The sequence below is a fragment of the Pipistrellus kuhlii genome, unplaced genomic scaffold (genome assembly GCF_014108245.1).
Source record: "Pipistrellus kuhlii isolate mPipKuh1 unplaced genomic scaffold, mPipKuh1.p scaffold_m20_p_1, whole genome shotgun sequence".
In the NCBI taxonomy this organism is placed as follows: Eukaryota; Metazoa; Chordata; class Mammalia; order Chiroptera; family Vespertilionidae; genus Pipistrellus; species Pipistrellus kuhlii.
Window position 1 is genome coordinate 195,982,258 of NW_023425404.1, and position 15,418 is coordinate 195,997,675.

Consider the following 15,418-nt stretch of genomic DNA (forward strand, 5'->3'; position numbering starts at 1 on the left):
TCGGCGCAGCTGAGGCAGGTGAAGGGCGTGGGGCTGTCTATCCAGGTGCCCTACAGTGGAGACCTGGCAGAGCAAGGGGAAGCCAGGGGTGAGAAGGGCAGTGGCTGAGGGAAGGCCAGGTGGCATTCCCAGGTCAGGGAGGAGTCGAGTCTCAGAGCCCTGAAGGGAGGAGGTGGTGGTGGTGGGCACAGGTGTCTGAGCCTGTTTCTTTGCAGGCACTCAGACCAGGGAGGACTCCCAGAGGGGGCCTCTGAGTGTGGCTAGTCCACCTGTGCACGTGGAATCAGGCTGTGGAGCCCGGGGTCCTGTCAACAGCATGGACTAGGGTGCATGACTTATTCATTACCTAATGGCTTTCCGCCTCCATTTTCTCAGTGGGAGAGGGCGGAGTGAGGGCCGCGGCAATGACAGGGAGGATTTGGGAGCTGCAGTCAGTGCTGATGTGACTAACGGTCAGCAGGAGGGACCTGGGAGGCTGAGTCAGCCCACAGGCTCGTGCTGTGACCCCAGTGGGCTGATTGGGTGGGACAGAGCCACAAGCCCCAGTGCAGTGGGCGGCGGCCAGGCTGGATGGCCGTGAGATGCTCAGGTTTGGAACCCGCCCCAGATGCTGCTCGTTCCTCCTTTGTCTCGGCCCTTCCTGCAGGGAGGGCTATTTTTAGCTCCTCTTTGGCTAGTGGACTGTGGGCTCCCTCCCTCTTTAGGTTAATGGCTATTTCAGGGCACCCAGCAGTCTCCTCTCCTCTGGACACTTGGCCCCAATTGCAGGGGAGGCTGAGAGGGGGTTTTAAAGCCGCCCGGCACCGGGACTTGGAATGGGGGTGGCATTGCTCTCTGGGCCCCTCCCGGAGCCTGCATCGTCCCCGGCCTGCAGGGGCACATATGCACCTGCCGTGGGCCGTGTCTCGCCACATCGGGGCCAGCTGAGAGCTGTGACTGAGGAGACGGGACGGTGCTGGGGGGCGGCCTTTTGAAGGAGAGGCGGTGGCACCCTAATGGGATCATCAGTCAGGAGGGGGGCAAGGGTCTAGCCGCCCGGTACTCCTTTCAGGAGGGCATTCTGACTTCAGTGAGCCGGGTTGTATGGAGGGCACTTCGTTCTCAGGGAACCAGTGAAACTGCAGTTTACGACAACCCACCGGTGGTTCAGTGCCTCTAGTCCACAGCCTGTTCCTTCGCCCAGGGCAGAGGGGCAGTGCCCACGGTGGCACCGAGGCCCGCTCTGCTGCGGCACGCTCCCAGTTTTTAGGGAGGGAGCCCTGCCCCCTCTTCCCCTCCTGCCAAGCCTCTTAATCACAAGGTCCCGAGCCCCCTGACCCAGCCCCGCTCCCTGTCCACTCTGGAGAAAACCTGGAGGAACGAGAGAACTGGCCGTCTGGCCAGATGTCCAGGGTTTGAGCCATGGTTTGTTTTCAGAGCTTTCCTCTCGCCTCGGGGCCGCCCTGAGGACGGGGGGGAACGGGGAGGCAGTGTTTCAGGCCCTCCTGTCCCTGGCTTCGCGCATCGCTGGTCCGAGGGAGGGCGGGGTGGACCCTGCCGTGTGGCTGGCTTCCTTCCCGCCGGGAGTGGACAGCAGAATGGCTGCAGGTGGCCTGAGGAGTTAAGAATCTGACCTCAGTGGCTCCCCGCCAGGGCCCCTGCCTGCCAGCCTCCTGCTCGGCCCGGAGCTGGCTCAGCCAAGAGCTGTGCATGGGAAACTGGAGACCGGCTCCTCACAGCCTGGCCTCTCGGGTCTGGTGTCTCTGTAACAGGTGCCTGGAGGCCCGAGGCCTCGCAGTGGTAGGTGGCGGGTGTGCCGGTGCAGGCAGGGCGCCGAGAGCCCGGGTTGGAACTTTGACTCAATCTCACTTTGGTTCAGTGGGTGGTGCCCCTGCTGGGAATCCCTGTCCTCCCGCTCCAGGTGCCTAGGACTGAAGGGAACAGCACACACCCTTAGAGCAGGGGTCAGCGGACACAGGAGCCAGAAGCACAACCTCACAGCGGAGCTGGGCGTGGGCCAGGCCTGGGGCCTCGGGCAGGCGGCTCCATCACAGGCACGGGCTTGGGCCTGAGCTTGCTCCGGGGGAGAGGGAAGAGGTGCTTCTGCCCCACAGATGAGGGAACATGGCGTAGCAGACGGAGCCCTGGCTGGGGTGTTCAGGGGCCCTCCAGGCAGAGATGGATGAGGCAGGAGCAGAGCCAGCCCTCGCTAACGGGAGCGCCGAGGCCTTCCTGTGGCTGTGGCTCGGTTCGCAGCAGTAGCTGAGAGGCGGGCACTGTGCTTCCTAGAGAGCTTTCCCGGACCCCTGTCCGCGGGTGGATAACGGTCCCCTTTCCGCAGGACCACAGCCGCTTCGTCAACTGCGTGCGCTTCTCCCCCGACGGGAACAGATTTGCTACGGCCAGCGCTGACGGCCAGGTGAGGGCCGGGCGGGCTGGGGCCGTGGAGGGGGCTCCTCTGATCGTCCTGGGTGACTGTTCAGAACAAACTCCCTAAAGCCATGGGGACGTAGGAATGTCCCTCTCCCACCTGGAACGGGCTATCCCCTAAGCACCGGAGACTCCTCTTTAACGGAGCAGAGCTTAGAGAATTCTCTGAGTCAGTCGGGAACTGACAAAATGATCGGGAAGAGCACTCGGCATGCACAGTAACCCCGCCTCCCTCTCTTGAAAGATACACATCTACGACGGGAAGACAGGAGAGAGCGTGTGCACCCTGGGCGGGGGCAAGGCTCACGACGGAGGCATCTATGCTGTGAGTATGGGCTCGTGTCCGTGGCTGCGTCTGTGGTCGTGGGCGGGCCGGTTTGCATTCACCGGATTTGCGTTAGAAGCTTCAGAGTCGGGGGATGGTCCAGAGCTTCGGGGTCACATCCATTGGGGGACATGGCCTGGACACTCGTCCCTTCCCTGCCCCCCATTCTGGTTTTGCTTCTCCCTGCTCAGCTGTGGGGGCTGTGGCCGGGCTGCTTTCTGAGGCCACTTCCCACCGAGATCTGACACGTGCACACCGTCTTGTTTGAGTAGATTAGTTGGAGTCCTGATAGCACTCATTTGCTTTCTGCTTCCGGAGACAAAACCTCGAAGATTTGGGACGTCAACGTGAACTCGGTCGTCACCACGTTCCCCATGGGCTCCAACGTCCTGGACCAGCAGCTGGGCTGCCTGTGGCAGAAGGACCACCTGCTCAGCGTCTCCCTGTCCGGGTACATCAACTACCTGGACAAGAACAATCCCAGCAAACCCCTGCGGGTCATCAAGGTGAGGCTGCCCAGGGCACCTGCTGTGAGGCAGGAGGGGAGAGGCTGGGGGGCTGACGGGAGGCAGGCCCGGGGTTCTGGCAAAGGGCAGGATGCTGGTTGTTTGGGGGAATTTGTGTTTAGCAAGGTGGGAGGCCAGGGGCCCTCACCCCTCCTCCTGTCGGGAGGGGTTCAGCCTCCCTCAGTTAGGGGCTCACGGGCTATGACCCCCAGAGCCCCAGACAGGGTAAGTGGAGCACCATCAGACCTGGGAAGCCACACAAGGAGGACCAGGTGGCCTAAGGCGGGCCTGGACTTCCTGCGGGATTGGGACATGGGACTGCACATGGGGAGCCCTCTGGGCATGAGGGGTGAGAAGCAAACTCGGAAGTGATGGAGCCTGAGGTGTGGAGGTCTCAAGTACCTGGCCAGGGGTCAAGGCAGCAGGGAGGAGCAGAGGGGTGGAAAGACCCTACCGGATCTTGTCCCTGATCCCCAAGACCTGCCCTCTGCCTTCTCCCGCCGTCAGCCCCAGTGATTTTGTCATCTCGGGAGACTTGCAGCCCGACCAGGAGTCCTCTGCCACTCAGACCTGCCTCTGCCAGGGCACTCGGGGTCGGGCGGGGTTGGGAGGGAGCAGTTGGAAGTAGCAGAGGCCGGCTGGCGTGTCCTCAGCTCCCGCCCTGCCTCCTCCACCAGGGTCACAGCAAATCAATCCAGTGCCTGACGGTGCATAAAAACGGCGGCAAGTCCTACATCTACTCCGGGAGCCACGACGGACACATCAATATCCTTTGACTCAGCGCTGGCTTGGGGCCACTGGCGGGTGCGATGGGGCTTCCTGCTCGGGTGGTGCCAGAGGCAAGGCCAGCCAGCTGTCAGCAGCCGCTCGAGCGCCATGGCCGTGACCTGGCGGGCCACCTCTCACTCTGTAGCCTTGAGCGGTGCTCCCCTGTCCATGACTAGTCCTGGCCTGTCCCGCTCCCAGCAGTCCACTCGTTGAGTCTCAGGTTCTAAAGGACTCAAGACCTCTTAGTAGAGCTCTCTAGTTTAGAAATGGGAAAGCCAGCTTAGATTGCTGCAGCCTTACCCACGGCCAACTGCCCCTGTGGGCAGCGGGGCTGGAACCAGAACGAGCTGCCCTTCTTCGCTCAGCACTGAGATGGACGCTGTGTGACCGCCCTTTCCTCCACCTCCCCGTCCCACCCCTGTGCTTGTGGCCAGGGCTGGTAATCTCTCCTCCCGAGACCGTCTTAACATTGGAGCAGGTGTCTGTCGGGTGCCCCCACAGGTGCCCATACCCAGGCCTGGCTCCCAGTGGGGGCATCATTGAGCTGCCCTTGTGTAGACAGTTTCCCAGTCTCTGTGCTACAGCTGGACGCCTCCACAGACCCATCTGTAGACCTTCGTCATTTTCATGAGATCCAGAAGTCTCCCCCGGTCCCAAGAGAGGGAGGCAGATAAGTTACCTTCAGTCCCGTTACATGTAAATAGATGCAGGGGAAAGGGGCATATGTCCACGGGGGAGAGAAGGTGCTAGAACCTGCCTCTCCTGGTGGGGTGTGCAGCCCCTACCTCCAAATGGCCTGGGTTTTCTCCCCCCCGGCACCCGCTCATCCTCACCCTGCGTCAGTGCACACACGTTCGTTTCCTGCCCAGTCCAGTGCAGGGGTCCCCATCACAGTAGGGTCAGCTCGGAGTGCACGCCAGCTTCCCAGCGGGAGCTGGAACTGCATTGGGAATGAGGCTCACTTGCTGATGTGAAGGAAGAATCTCATCATTTACAACCACCTCACACCAAGCACCTGGCGCTCACGGGGCACGAACATGGCCCCCCACGATGGGTCGGCCCAGGCTCTACCTGGGGCAGCTTGGTGTCCATCTGCTGAGCAGCGGGCACGGCCAGCCTCCTGCTGCTGGACGTGGGCTCCATAGCAGGTTCCAGAAGGAGCAGAGCACAGCGCTGGCCGTTACTCAGCAGCGGCCTCCGTAGTTGGGTTGTGATCTGTCTACGCTGTTAATGCCTCGCTCAGCACAGTCTGTGACCTCTGCTCCCTCCTGTGCCCCGCTACCGCAGGAGGCTCTGGCCGGCATGTGGTTAGGGATGGGCCGCATCGGGCCGGCAGTCTTGCTGGCTTACCTGGACGGTTCTGAGATTCAGACGTAGATGAGCACGGGGAGCTCGCCTCGGGACCAGCATGCTGCCTGGGACAGGGATTGGCTGTGGGCACCCCACCCCCCATTCTGGAGGTTCGACTTTTCCTTAACCGCCCCCCACATTACTGGGATTCTGAGACCGGGGAGAACGACTCCTTCACTGGGAAGGGCCACACGAACCAGGTGTCCAGGATGACCGTGGACGAGGCGGGGCAGCTGGTGAGCTGCAGCATGGACGACACGGTGCGGTACACCAACCTCACGCTGCGGGACTACAGGTGAGCTGCCCGGAGTCCCCGGACGCGGCTCTGCCCCTAGAGGGCGCTGTGCCCGCCAGTCACCACTCTCACAGCGGCTCCTCCCTCTTCGCTTCCGGTCCCGGACTCTCACTCTGTTGCTGGGCTCTTGGCCAGAAGCTGGGTTAGAGTCCAGGTGCGTGCAGACCGGGACCATGTGTAGCCTGGGAGGCCGGGGCACAGGTCTCCCCGCCCCTCCTCGGCTCTGTTCCTCATCGTAAGGTGCGGTGCCTGGCGTATGGCAGTTGCCGATGGGCACTGGGTGATGGGGGAGAGAAGCAGTGGGCGTTCAGTTTGCCCTGGCATTTGATTGGCGGTCCAGGCAGCGGCTGGTCGCTCTAACAATTACTCTGCAGTTTCCAGGCCTGGGCAAGGAGGAAGGGGGGTCCTGTCCCTGCCCGCAGGCAGGCTCCCCCTCCAGCACCCACTCCCCAGACCTCACTGCGGTTAGCTGTGTAGATGCCACCATCCTCCCAGAGGCGGCAGGCTCCGGGGGGCCGTCTTGGTGACCCTCGTAGGGCAGGCACCCATCGTAGCGGACATGCGTGCTGTGGCTCACTTCCCTTTTGGGACTGTGGTCAGTTAGGCCTGAGGATGAGCTCAGGAACCGCCCCAGAACCTGGCCTCCGGCCCCAGTCCTCTCCCTGCTGCCCAGTGACCCAGCATTGCTTCCCCCGGGCCGCACTGCCCCTGAGCTTCGGTGCGTGAGGACCCTCGGCAGGCAGAGCCGCAGCCTGGCCGCCCGGCCTGTCCCTGAGCCTGTGGGTCCCCACGCTTGGCCCAGTTACGTGCGATTTTCCTCGGTTTATTGTTTTCAGGGAAGTTTTTGTGTGTGCACATTTCTCTAGAATGTGTTTTCATAGTATCAGCTGGAAGTAAGAACACAATTTTAACCCATTAAAAACAGTGGATTATACAGGTGTCCCCAAAAATGTATACGCCCTTGAGCAGCTGACAGCTCAGTTTTGAAAATGAAATGGATTTTAATAATCACGGCCTTCATAATTATTCAGAGCACGTGTATGCATTTGGGGGGGGGACACCATTTATTTTAGAGTGAGTTGATCACTCTAAAATGGCCTGGGATGAGGGGGGCAGAGCTCAGTACTGTCTGCACCCAGGAAACGGTCTTTGGAAGGGAGGACAGTAAAGGTGCAGCGGGGTGGTGGGTACTTAACCACTTTAAATAGCAGCAGAAATGACTCCCTTTGTTCCTCTCGTCACCCTTCCCCAGGCCCCCACCCTCCACCCCGCTGTGATTTCCAGCTTTCTCTCAGACTGAGTCATTCTCACCCGGGTTTAGCCGACCCCCACCCCCACCCCGTGGGTTACAGCGGCATGTCCTCCAGAGCAGCTGGAGCTGCCAAAGGCTCACAGTCAGTGTGTGCACACACCTACCTGAGCCCCCAAACGTAGCAGTCATGTGCTCTCCTTCTCTCCAACAGCGGCCAGGGGGTAGTGAAACTGGACGTTCAACCCAAGTGCGTGGCTGTCGGCCCTGGAGGATACACAGTGGTTGTGTGCATCGGGCAGGTATGGCCCCGTGGTGTTGGCTGGCAGGGCGGGCAGCTGGGCAGCGTCCATCTCTGAATCCCGTCCCATCCCATCCCACCCCTTATATTAGGGGTGTCGAACTCAATCAGAGAAGGGGCCAAAATCTAAAATCCAGCCTAAATCGCGGGCCGAATGGTTTACTGAACAGTCATAAACTGTCATTGTGATGGAAACGCAGCGGAGTGCAGTGATGACAGCGCGGTGCGGGCCACATTGCAAGGCCTGGCGGGACGGATTTGGCCCGCGGGCCTTGTGTTTGACACATGTGCCTTATATCCTGTCCCGTCCCATCTCATGGCTCAGTGCTGGAACAGACCTTTTCATTGAGCTCTTTGCCTTGCTGGCTTTCTGCATGTTCACTCAGCAGTCCTGGGGCCGTCCGCTTCTTCCCAATGAACACCCGGAGGCACAGAGGGCAAGTTGTTGTCCAAAGTGTGCACCTGGCAAAGGGCAGGGCTGGGGCTTGAGCCCACACAGCCGCTCAGATCCCGCATGCAAGCGTCAGGACCTGTGTGTCCATTGCTGTGAGGCCTCCGAGGGGCAGAGCAGGGCTGAGTCTTCACTCATGTTCATGATCCCAGCCCTCCAGGGGCAGCGCTGTGTGACTCAGGCATTTCCCTCACCCCTCTGAGCTGTTTCCTCACCTCTGACCGCTCACAGGAGGGTTACAGGCCCTGCACCTCTGTAAGCCCCTTGCTTAGGGAGGAGACTGAAGTCTGGGTGATCTGGTGACCTTCCAAGGCCTCCTGATGGCAGGGGCACCTCACCAGGGAGGAGTTTGCGGCTCTCGCTCCCCGCCTGGTCCTCATTCATTCTGGCTGAGGTCCCTACATACTTTCTCAGAATTTCTGGAATGAAACGCCCTTGCCTGAGACCCTGGCCTGACCCACTTTGTACAGCATTCTGCTCTGGCAGCCATCTCCCTACAGACCTGGGCGTCCCAGCGGGGGTTCAGGAAGGCAGGGCTGATGGGCCCCCGCTGGCAGGAGTGGCGAACCCTGCTAAAGAAGCTGCCATTCAGCATCCACAGCCCCTCCCCGTTCTGAGCTTAATTGCTTCAGGGAGAATGGATTCTGTGTCCTACATAACACAGCTTCCTGCCAGGCAGTTACTGCAAAGGCCAGTGGTCAGTGGCTGGCAGAGGAGCAATGGCTTGGAGCGCCTGAGCCGCGTGGGGGAGGGACTGGAAGGTGAGGTTCATGGGTGGGCGGGCGGAGGCTTCCTCGAGAGGGCGCTTTCCAGGCCTCTGTCTGAACCCCTGGCCTTGGCAGGGGGCCGTGGGCCCTGGCAGGTGCTTTCTGTGCATGGGCGATTCGCCGCCTCCCAGGGACTCAGGGCTGCTGGTTGATGGCACTCACTTGTGCCCTGGATTCTGCCTTCACGGTCTGACCCCAGGGGGCTGAGACTCCGGCTGCAGGCAGTGGTGGCCGAGTGGGATCAAACCCCAATATGTCTGTCCCCAGAACCCTGCCATAGGGCTCGGGCACCCGGGCACTCAGGCCCCTGTTCCCTCCCGCTATCCCCCCTCCCGGAGGACCCTGTCCCCATCAGAGGAGGAGGAACGAGGCCTGGGTGGTGTAGCAGAGAAGTGCACAGGGAGCCGTCTGTCCTGTGCTCCCCTCCTGGGGCTGCACTGCTGGAGGGCAGCCTGTTGGCGTCAGCCAGGGCCCCCGTTTCCTCTATAAGATGGGGTGCCAGCACTGCCACTCCAGGCCATGGAGACGCACTGACGACATTGGACGCTTCACAGTCAGCAGGGCAGGCTCATGAAGGGAGTTTCTTCGGGCCTGAGAGACCAGAACTTAGGAAGCTCTGTAGTCCTGCGGTCCCCAGTGCTTCACCCTCCGCCGGGGGAAGCAGCTCAGCGTCCTGCGTATGGGGCTGATTAAGTACCTGGAGGCGCTAATGTCCGCACATCGCCAGCTTCCCGAGAAGTACCGTGTTTCCCCGAAAATAAGACCTAGCGCATGGAAAGATAAGACATCCCCTGAAAATAAGACCTAGCGCAACTTTGGGAGAAAAAGACACTCTTATTTTCGGGGAAACGGGTAGGTGCTGTGGCGGTGATGTGGCACTAGGGGTGATAGTGGTCCCTGCAGTCCTGTGACTAGGACCCGCCGCTGTCCTGTTGGCTGATGAGGGAGGAAGCATACTCGGGGTCCCAGGCCCGAGGCTGGCGCGCACGGTCCCCCCAGCAAGGCCAGAAAGGGAGCCGGACCGGAGCTGCCGCGTGCCGGTTCCCGCTGACCGCTGCCTGTGTCTGCAGATCGTCCTGCTGAAGGACCAGAGGAAGTGCTTCAGCATCGACAGCCCCGGCTACGAGCCCGAGGTGGTGGCGGTGCACCCCGGCGGTGACATGGTGGCTGTCGGGGCCACGGTAAGGCCGCTGCCCTGTGTGCCGGGACTGGGAGAGCGGGGCTCTCAGGCAAAGCAGGAGGGAGTGGCACCGGGCCCCTGGGAACCAGCAAGGACCCCTTCCTGGTGACCTCAGTCCCCGAGGTCTGCCCGGCCCCTGGTGAGTCTTGTCCTGGTTCTGGGCACACGGCACAGGGCACCAGGAAGGGCGTTTAAGACCTACTGGGACCTTGAACCGCCTCTGGGGTGCGGGCAGCTCAGCCGCCTTGAGTGCTGGCTGGGCACTGGCTTGCCCGGGGCGGCCTCAGGCGGTTTCGGGGACACCACCTACCCCGGTTACCGCCCTTTCCTCCTAGCTCCGTCCCGGGTGCTCACCCTTGCCACCCTCCCAACTCATCCCAGTGAGTGTTACACTTCTCAGTGCCAGGCCCCGGGGCCATAAAATTGAGAGCTCCCTGCCCCAAAGAGGCACCTGAGGCGCATCCACCCTGTCAGGCTCCCTGCATACAGCAGAGCCACCCCCCGATGCCCAGGCTGTTGGGAGCTGCCATGGGCATCCCTGACCCAAGACCCCTGGGGCTGAGGGCAGCACGTGGGCTGATTGGCAGGCACGGCCTTTGAAAGAGTGGGGCAGAGGGAGGTTTGCCAGGGAGCAGGTGCCAGAAGGAGCAGCTGAATGCTGGGAGCCCCCGCTGGAACTTTCTGGAGTGTTTGTAATAGACTCTCCAGCACCCAGACACAGACTCAGAACTGGGGTGCCTAGGGCCCCTCCCTGGAGCACCCCCCCGCCCAGTCACTGCCCCGACCCTGACCCTGCAGGATGGGAACGTCCGCCTGTACTCCATCCTGGGCACCTCGCTGAAGGACGAGGGCAAGCTGCTGGAGGCCAAGGGGCCCGTGACCGACCTGGCCTACTCCCCCGACGGCGCCTTCCTCGCCGTGTGCGACGCCAGCAAGGTGGTCACCGTCTTCAGCGTTGCCGATGGCTACGCGGTGAGTGCCAGTCTGTCCGGTGTCCCCGGGCTGGGCCGTGCGGGTGGTGGTGTGGGGCCCCGGCCTTTCCCTCTGTCACCGACCAGATCGGTGCACGGGAGGGAGCAGGCGGCTTTGCTCTTAGAGGGTGGCCGGCGTGGCAGACCCTGCCATGGGAGCTGTGTTCTGGGCAGGAGAGGTCCCAGTTCCGAGGAGCGAGGGAGCTGGGCGGCAGCTGCTTGAAGGTGCCGAGGGCTCAGCTGGGCGGCTAAGTGCCCTCCTCGCCCTGAGGCCATTCTCTCTGTCAGAGGCCTGGACCGGTTTTTCTCTCGTCAATGGGCGCAGGGAGCAGCCGAGGGCACTCTGCACGTGGGGGTGAGGGTTCCTGGCTCACGGCACAGCTGCCCTGGCCGGTGTCCGTCCTGCTCACAAATGGGGCCGCGCTTCGGAGAGACCTGGGACCTGGCGGGATGGGGACAGGTCCCCAGTCCCTGGGGCTCCCCACTGCCAGCGACCCCCAACACGGATGTTCTGAAAGCTACAGCAGTTAAAAGAATTCACCAGCTCGACTCTCCCATTAACGCTTTATCCCGCTGTAAAACAAGAGTACGTGTGTGCTGGCATTCACCTGCCCAGGTACACACCACCCTACCCCACCCCGAAGAGGTGTCCTTCCGACGGTGCCACCAGATCACGTGTTCAGTGGCCCCGTTTGCCTGTTAGGAGCCTTGAAACGCCTGAGTAACTCACGGGAGCAGAATCCACAGAGGCCACATAGCAAACGAGAAAGACCATCCCGGGCCGTTTCTGGGGGTTGGCAAGATGGGGTGCTGTTGGCAAGCCCTTAGTGAGAGGCTTCCGGCCGGGGCCCGCTCTGGAAGCGCTGCATGCAAAGCCGCCTGCTCTGCCCAGGCGGCCGGCCCCACGAGGTGGTGGGGGAGGGAGGTAGGGGCCTCATGCCTCCCATGTCCGCATTCCCTGGCCAGGCCTTCCGTGTCCCCTCGCTGGGCTGAGGGCTCTGACGGTGGCCGGTGCTTGATGCTGGACTATGTGGGGTTCTTACAAGGAGGCCTGGCGCTCCTGGTCTCTGGGAGAGTTGGTGAGGATCCATCCCTGGCCTGACCCCTGACCTCTGCTGCCTCTGTTTTTACCCCGCAACTAGGAGAACAATGTGTTTTACGGGCACCACGCAAAAATCGTCTGCCTGGCCTGGTCACCGGACAACGAGCACTTTGCCTCCGGGGGCATGGACATGATGGTGTACGTCTGGACCCTGAGTGACCCCGAGACCAGAGTCAAGATCCAAGGTGACTCTCACACCCATTGGCCCCCCAGGCAGCTGGCCCCGGGGCTCCAGTGTCCCCTCTGTCCTTCCGGGGAGGCCACCGGTGACCGTGTGTCTCCTCCTTCCCATCCAGCCAGGCTCTGCGGGCTGAGCTGGCCCTCAGACTGACAGCAGGGGTGGTCGAGGGGTCTCCATCCACAGGCCCGTGCTGAGTCGGCCTGACGTCTCTGTCGGAGTCCATTCGGCTGCAAGTCAGTCCACACGGGCTTACTGTAACAGAAACTAGAGCTCTGGAGGGGAGCCCGAGATCAGGGGCCGGGGTGGTCGGCAGGGCCTTGTCCAGGTCGGGACTTCTCGCTGTGCCCGCGGCTCTGACATCTCTGAGAGCATTTCCGTCCGTGGCCTGAACTTCTCTTGCCATCACCTTGAGCCAGATTAGCTTTCAACTTAGAAACGGTGAGGACAAGCATTCAGGCCATCACCTCCTCCCCCCTCCCTCCACTCCGCCCCCCTCAGCCTCGCGCTCTCTGACGGCAGCCTCAGGAGGGCCATCCTGGGGGCTTTAAATTTTTCTAGCAGCCAGTTTAAAAAAGAAACAGGAAGTTATTAATGGTTATTTTATTTACTTTCCACATGAGGCAGCAGCCACATCACAGGCCGTCGTCCCTCCTGGCTTACGTCCCGGGTGGGATCGTCCTGTGTCGGGTAGTGTCCTGAGGGGTCAGCACCTGCGGAGGGCCGGCCGCTTCTCCTCCATCCCAGCGCCCGATCCTTCCGCAGCTAGGGGAAGGGGATTCTTTTAACGAGCGAGTCCGCTCCCCCACAGGCTGCTCCGTCATCCCCCCCAAGGTGTGCCGAGCAGCCAAGCAGCCAGGCTATCCTTAAACTGTGTCTCTCCCCTCAGATGCCCACCGGCTCCACCACGTCAGCAGCCTGGCCTGGCTGGACGAGCACACGCTGGTCACCACCTCCCACGATGCCTCGGTCAAAGAGTGGACAATCAGCTACTGAGGACCGCCTCCCGCGGCCCAATCAGGGACTCGAGTTCAAGCGCAGCAGACACGGCCTTTCTCCAAACCTCTGTCCGCCCAGCCCGCCGGAGCAGGGGCCCGACCCCCGATGCCCCTTGTCTCCGCGGGGTGTTCGTACCTATCCGCGTCCTTCTGAAAGCTTTAGACAGTGACAGTTTGCACATGAGAGAGAACGTGAGCACTGAAACGGTGTGGAGCGAAACTCAGCCCGCCCAGCGCAGCCCGTGGCACATTCCAGAGGCAGCGCCTCCAAAGCACACAGCCTGCTCCCCCGGGGCTCTGGGGCCGCCGCTTGTCGGGGAGGCATGTCCCACCCTCCCTCCCGCAGGAGGGCTGCCCGGGAGGGGGCGCACCTGCGGTACCTCGAGGCGGGGGTCCCTGCGTGAGCCACGCTGTGCAGTCGCCCCCCGAAGGCCTCGAAGCAGACGGGCACGCGGGACCTCGTGTCCACTATCGGTTTTTGTGCTTGGTTTTAAGAATGAACTGTGATGGGTTTTTTCTCTTTTTTTTTTTTAGGGTTTTTTTTTTTTTTTTCTTCCTTTTTTTTAGGTTTTTTAATGTGTCTTAACTGTTGCCTGTCTTGTTAACTAGCTCATGGGTTGAGGGTGATGTCTCCAGGAGCCCTTGTTAGCAGACCGAGGTGCCCTGGTCCCCCTGTCACTGTCATCCTTCCCTGTTTTCCTTTCTCCCCCTCCGCCCCCAGCAAAGGTTAATTTAAAGGTGAGGATGGTCACTAAGCTGCCATCGGTGCACCTTTCTCCGTCAGTGCGAAATTAAAGTGGCATCCACACGGTTTCTGGGCGTTTTCTTGCGTGTGTCGGAATCACTGGTAAATGCTGCTGAAGCAATCCCTCCCGCACTTGTGGAAACAGCGCTTTATGAGATTAGAGCGAGATGATTAAATGTCTTTTCTCTTCTCTGTGCATCGCTGGCTCTGTGTGGCGGGCCCCGGGGGAGGCGCTCAGCTCGGGCTCGGGCACTGGGACTGTGAGGTGCGCCTTCCAATGGGCGAGAGGCCTCGGGGAAGGGGCTGCCACTGGGTCCTGTTCCTGTCTGACCACTATGACCTGGACCACCTCACCTCCCTGGTCTCTGAGCCTCAGTGTCCTCTCTGAGCTGGAAGCACTGTCCCATCCGGGCACTGAGCTGGGCTAGCCTTTCCTAAGCTGACGGACAGAAAGGGGTGGGGTGCGCCTGGGGCATTGGCAGAGTCTAAGACTCCCATCAGATGTAAAGTGGGGTGACGGTGGCACATCTCGGCTGCACAGGGACTGTGAGATGCCCAGGAATCCCACTTTGGATGCAGGAAGCGGAAGGCAGTAGCACTACAGGTATAAAAGGCAATTGGCAAACACATGGTAATTACACTGAAAGTAGGACGCAGTTATTACCCAGCCAATGATACTACACAACAAATAGTGCCCGTGTCCCCGAGTAAACGGTAGGCTCCTGGAGCTGTGGTCCCTCAGGTTGGGGCAGCTGCTCAGGAAGCCAAACAACTCTGGACGTGACCGTCCTGGGAACCAGCCAGGCACTGCTTAGACCCCTTCCCCTCTCTGGAGATGAACACTACAGCCTCACACCCTTGATGTAGATTGAGGCTCACATTTCTGGGAGTCCGCTTTTCTGGTCCACGCCCCCACTAGGAATGGTTTGCACTGTGTGGCAGACGGCTGGCTGTATCTTGCAGGAGGCTGGCCGTGTCCCTGTCCTCTGAACACGGGTGCCATAGTGACAACCCAAAACACCTCCAGACATTGCCAGTGCAGACAGGAGGTCCCTTTGTGTCTGGAAGAGCTGGGTGGGGGTGGGGGCGGGGGTACAACAGGTAGAAGAACTGTGATCCTAACAGCTTAGTTCTCTTCAAATGTCCCTACATGAGCTAGTTCCTCACTTGATTCCATGCCTCCACTCCCTCCAACTGCCTCCCCTAAGGGCCTCCCATCCCGGAGGCCTGCCTGCCTTCAGTTGTGCAGGCCCCTGGCTGTAGTGCTCAGCGACAAACAGCAGGGGGCAGCGTGCGACTAGGCTGCAGCAGGCCCGGGAGCCAGCGTGGCCAGCATGAGCAGGCTTCCCAGCCCTGCCAGCGGGAGTCCTGCTTCCCGGCCTGGCCTCAGAGAAGCCCTGCATCTGTGTTAATGGCCAGTGGACCAAGGAAGACAGTGTCCCCGCCACTGGTCTCCACCATCACCCCTGCTGGCCCAGCGGGGGCACCATCTCTTTCCAGAGTCAGGAATCTCTCCACCGTGGGCATGTGTTAGACGAGGAAGGGACAGACACTGCCCACAGGGCTGGCCCACGGGCCCACACACGTCTCTTACAGCAAATCTGGTAAAAGCATGTGCCATTATCCTCATGGGTTCTTATTCTAGCCCATGTCTGGGATGGCAGGGACTTGGTAGATGGGCACAGTGTCCTGGCTTCTCCCCTCTCAGCCCATCAAAGCTCTCCTGTTGGCAGCTTCTCGGAAGCAAAGGAAGTAAATTATGAAGATTGGTTCCAAAGAGGCGCCCTGGGTCAGTGACTTCTCATTCTCTGCGGCTCCCACGT

At 61.1% G+C, this 15,418-nt stretch overlaps 1 protein-coding gene across 3 annotated transcripts in view; it reads left to right on the plus strand.

Annotated features, from left to right (window-relative positions):
• WDR1 (WD repeat domain 1) overlaps positions 1-13,785 on the plus strand; it is a 30,020-nt gene extending 16,235 nt beyond the window's left edge. For 2 of the 3 annotated variants that reach the window (XM_036420480.2, XM_036420497.2), the window contains 10 exons: positions 2,321-2,398; positions 2,654-2,734; positions 3,007-3,240; positions 3,918-4,005; positions 5,497-5,653; positions 7,117-7,204; positions 9,492-9,602; positions 10,400-10,573; positions 11,715-11,859; positions 12,742-13,051. In XM_036420480.2, the coding sequence (XP_036276373.1) occupies positions 2,321-2,398; positions 2,654-2,734; positions 3,007-3,240; positions 3,918-4,005; positions 5,497-5,653; positions 7,117-7,204; positions 9,492-9,602; positions 10,400-10,573; positions 11,715-11,859; positions 12,742-12,848 (1,263 nt within the window). In that variant the 3' untranslated portion in view covers positions 12,849-13,051. Of the gene's footprint in view, positions 1-2,320; positions 2,399-2,653; positions 2,735-3,006; positions 3,241-3,917; positions 4,006-5,496; positions 5,654-7,116; positions 7,205-9,491; positions 9,603-10,399; positions 10,574-11,714; positions 11,860-12,724 lie in introns of all 3 variants that reach the window. The other variant, XM_036420490.2, reaches the window with a different exon arrangement.
• Positions 13,786-15,418: the final 1,633 nt, after the last annotated feature.